Source organism: Pristiophorus japonicus, chromosome 27 (genome assembly GCF_044704955.1).
Source record: "Pristiophorus japonicus isolate sPriJap1 chromosome 27, sPriJap1.hap1, whole genome shotgun sequence".
Lineage (NCBI taxonomy): Eukaryota > Metazoa > Chordata > Chondrichthyes > Pristiophoridae > Pristiophorus > Pristiophorus japonicus.
In genome coordinates, this window is record NC_092003.1 from 7,414,622 (window position 1) to 7,418,097 (window position 3,476).

Consider the following 3,476-nt stretch of genomic DNA (forward strand, 5'->3'; position numbering starts at 1 on the left):
GGTCCCTCCCTCTCTCCCCCCCACCCCCAGAGAGGGTCCCTCCCTCTCTCTCTCCACCCCACCCCCAGAGAGGGTCCCTCCCTCTCTCTCTCCACCCCACCCCCAGAGAGGGTCCCTCCCTCTCTCTCCCCCACCCCCAGAGAGGGTCCCTCCCTCTCTCTCCCCCCACCCCCAGAGAGGGTCCCTCCCTCTCTCTCCACCCCACCCCCAGAGAGGGTCCCTCCCTCTCTCTCTCCCCCCCACCCCCAGAGAGGGTCCCTCCCTCTCCCACCCCCGGGAGACCCGCACCTGTTGAGGAACGCGTTGCCGAAGGCGTTGAGCTTGCGGAAGGGCTTCTTGGGGTCGACGACCAGCGCGTTGCCGGGCACCACGCCGTCGCGGTCGCCGTGCATGACGGCGATGAAGCAGTCGGTGGTGGGCTCGGGCCCGATGCGCATGCCGGGGAAGTCGTGCTCGATGAGGTGCCGGATGAAGGTGGTCTTGCCGGTCGAGTACTGGCCGACCAGCAGCACCATGGGCTTGTTGTCGAAGTCGGCATCCTCCAGGGCGGGCGAGTGGAAGTCGTGGAAGCGGTAGGTCTCCTCGAGCGGCAGCAGCTTGGCGGCGTACAGGCGGCGCAGGCCGTCGCTCACCGTGTGGAAGAACTCGGGCTCCTTCTTGCGCCGCGCGTCCTTCCCCAGCCAGCTGAACATGGCGGCGGCGTTCCTTCACCTGCCCGCCGCTCCAACCGCCACCGGAGCCACTGCGGCTGCGCGGCGCCCTGGCACCACCTTTTATACCCCCCCACCGGGAGGGGCGGACCCTGGACAGTAGACATCTCGCGAGATCGCCGCCGCCGGACACGCCCACTCCCCACCCCACCCCCGCCTTGAGCGACTGCGCCCTCACGCCCCTTCAGCAGCAGTGCTCTCGCCCCTTGAACGAGTGCGCCTGCGCCCACACGCCCCGGAGCTACTGCGCCTGCGCCCTCAGGCCATGCCCTCACGCCGGCCGAGCGAGCGAGTGATCGGAGCAGGAGGCGGGAACCGGAGCGTCAGCTCCCTGTCAGGCCACGCCCATCTCCTCAGGGAGGTCACGCCCTCTCCACCCGCGGGCACTGTGCGCCTGCGCCGCTCCGCCCCGATGCTGATTGAGGGGGCGGGGCCTGCCCGGGCAACAACAAGAACTTGCATTTGTATAGCGCCTTTCATGAAGTAAAAAAATCTGTACCCCCTCCCCCTCCCCCTCTCCTCATCCTCCCCTCCCCCTCCCCTCATCCTCCCCTCCCCTCCCCCACCCTTCCCTTCCTCCCTCCCCTCCCCTCCTTACCCTCCCCCTCCCCCACCCTTCCCCTTCCTCCGCTCCCCCTCCCCATCCTTCCTCTCCTCATCCTCCCTCCACCTCCCCACCATCTCCCCTTCCCCCTCCCCTCCCCTCCCCCCTCTCCTCATCCTCTCCTCCCCCTCCCCCTCTCCTCATCCTCCCCTCCCCCTCCCCCACCCTTCCCCTTCCTCCCCTCCCCTCCCCATCCTTCCCCTCCCCCTCACATTCCCCTCATCCTCCCCTCCCCCTCCTTCCCCCTCCCCATCCTTCCCCTTCCTCCCCTCCCCTCCCCCTCCTCCCGTCCCCTCCCCCTCCTTACCCTCCCCCTCCCCCACCCTTCCCCTTCCTCCGCTCCCCCTCCCCATCCTTCCTCTCCTCATCCTCCCTCCACCTCCCCTTCCCCCTCTCCTCATCCTCCCCTCCCCCTCCCCCTCCCCCTCCCCCTCACACTCCCCTCATCCTCCCTTCCCCTCCCCACCATCTCCCCTTCCCCCTCCCCCTCCCCCACCCTTCCCCTTCCTCCCCTCCCCATCCTGCCCCCTCACCCTCCCCTCATCCTCCCTCCCCCTCCCCACCATCTCCCCTTCCCCCTCTCCTCATCCTCCCCTCTCCCACCTTCCCCCTCCCCCTCCCCCTCCCCACCATCTCCCCTTCCCCCTCTCCTCATCCTCCCCTCCCCCACCTTCCCCCTCCCCCTCCCCCCTCACACTCCCCTCATCCTCCCTTCCCCTCCCCACCATCTCCCCTTCCCCCTCTCCCTCTCCTCCCTCTCCTTCCCCCTCCCCCTCCCCTCTCCTCATCTTCCCCTCCCCCTCTCCTCATCCTCCCCTCCCCCTCCCCTCCGCCTCCTTCCCCCTCCCCCCTCACACTCCCCTCATCCTCCCTTCCCCTCCCCACCATCTCCCCTTCCCCCTCCCCCTCCCCCACCCTTCCCCCTCCCCCTCCTGCACCCTTCCACTTCCTCCCCTCCCCCTCCCCATCCTTCCCCCTCATCCTCCCTCCCCCTCCCCACCATCTCCCCTTCCCCCTCCCCTCCCCCAGCCTCCCCCTCCCACCCTTCCCCCGTCGCTCCCCCTTCCCCCGTCGCCCCCTACCCTGGGGATCCGGCGAGTTTCTGGACCAAGTTGAGCCGACTCTTTCGTTTCTCTCCAAGGTTCCGCAGCTGTAGACTAAGCTGTGTATTGGGGCTGGGTCGAGGTTAGAGGTCAGGAGGTGGGTCCTTTCCCCAGAGGACATTAACCCTCTGGAACAAGCTGCCGTCTCATGTGGTGGATGCAGACTTCGCTGAACCCCTTCGAGCGAGAGCTGGATTTGTTCCAGTCTGCGGCGGAGATCGCCTCTTACAGAAGGGTAGGTACTGCAGGGAATTCAGGGCCAGGGTGATCTCCAGGGCTGGTTTCGATCGCCCAGGTAGGTCGGAGAGGAATTTCGCAGATTTCTTACCCCCAAAGTGGCCTGGGGGGGGGGGGGGGGTTAAATCTGTTTTTCTGCCTCTCCCAGGGGACCACAGGGCTTGGGGTGGGGTGGGGAGTGTGTATGCTGTGATAGACGAGGTATCCAGTGACGTGGGACGGGCTCGATGGACCAGGGGGTCTTTACCTGCCCGTCACTGTTCGTAGGTATACCACAGGTTGCGACCAAGCATGACCCCTAAGTAGGAGGGGGTGTTCTGGTCTGGTTTATAGAGTGACGCGGTTGTTGGGCGGGGCCTAGACTGGCTCACGCGGATGTCAGAGGCCACGCCCACCTCCCCCGGAGCACATGTGACCTCCCGTGCCCCGCCCACCTTACGTACACCGCATAGCACCGCTATGGGGAGGTGGGCCTAGACCTCTCTCAGCACAGCAATTAAAGCGAACATAGCTCGGGGATTTATTTCTAAGGGCAGAGAGTGCAGCGAAGGTTCACCAGACTGATTCCCGGGATGGCAGGACTGACATATGAGGAAAGACTGGATCAACTAGGCTTTAGAAGAATGAGAGGGGATCTCATAGAAACATATAAAATTCTGACGGGATTGGACAGGTTAGATGCAGGAAGAATGTTCCCGATGTTGGGGAAGTCCAGAACCAGGGGTCACAGTCTAAGGATAAGGAGTAAGCCATTTAGGACCGAGATGAGGAGAAACTTCTTCACTCAGAGAATTGTGAACCTGTGGAATTCTCTACCACAGA

General features: G+C 65.2%; 1 protein-coding gene across 1 annotated transcript in view; it reads right to left on the reverse strand.

Moving 5' to 3' along the window:
• Positions 1-733, reverse strand: part of LOC139239454 (EH domain-containing protein 1-like) — a 34,336-nt gene extending 33,603 nt beyond the window's left edge. The window contains exon 1 of the mRNA XM_070868210.1: positions 287-733. Coding sequence (XP_070724311.1) covers positions 287-692 — 406 coding nt within the window. The 5' untranslated portion in view covers positions 693-733. The remainder of the gene's footprint in view (positions 1-286) is intronic.
• Positions 734-3,476: the final 2,743 nt, after the last annotated feature.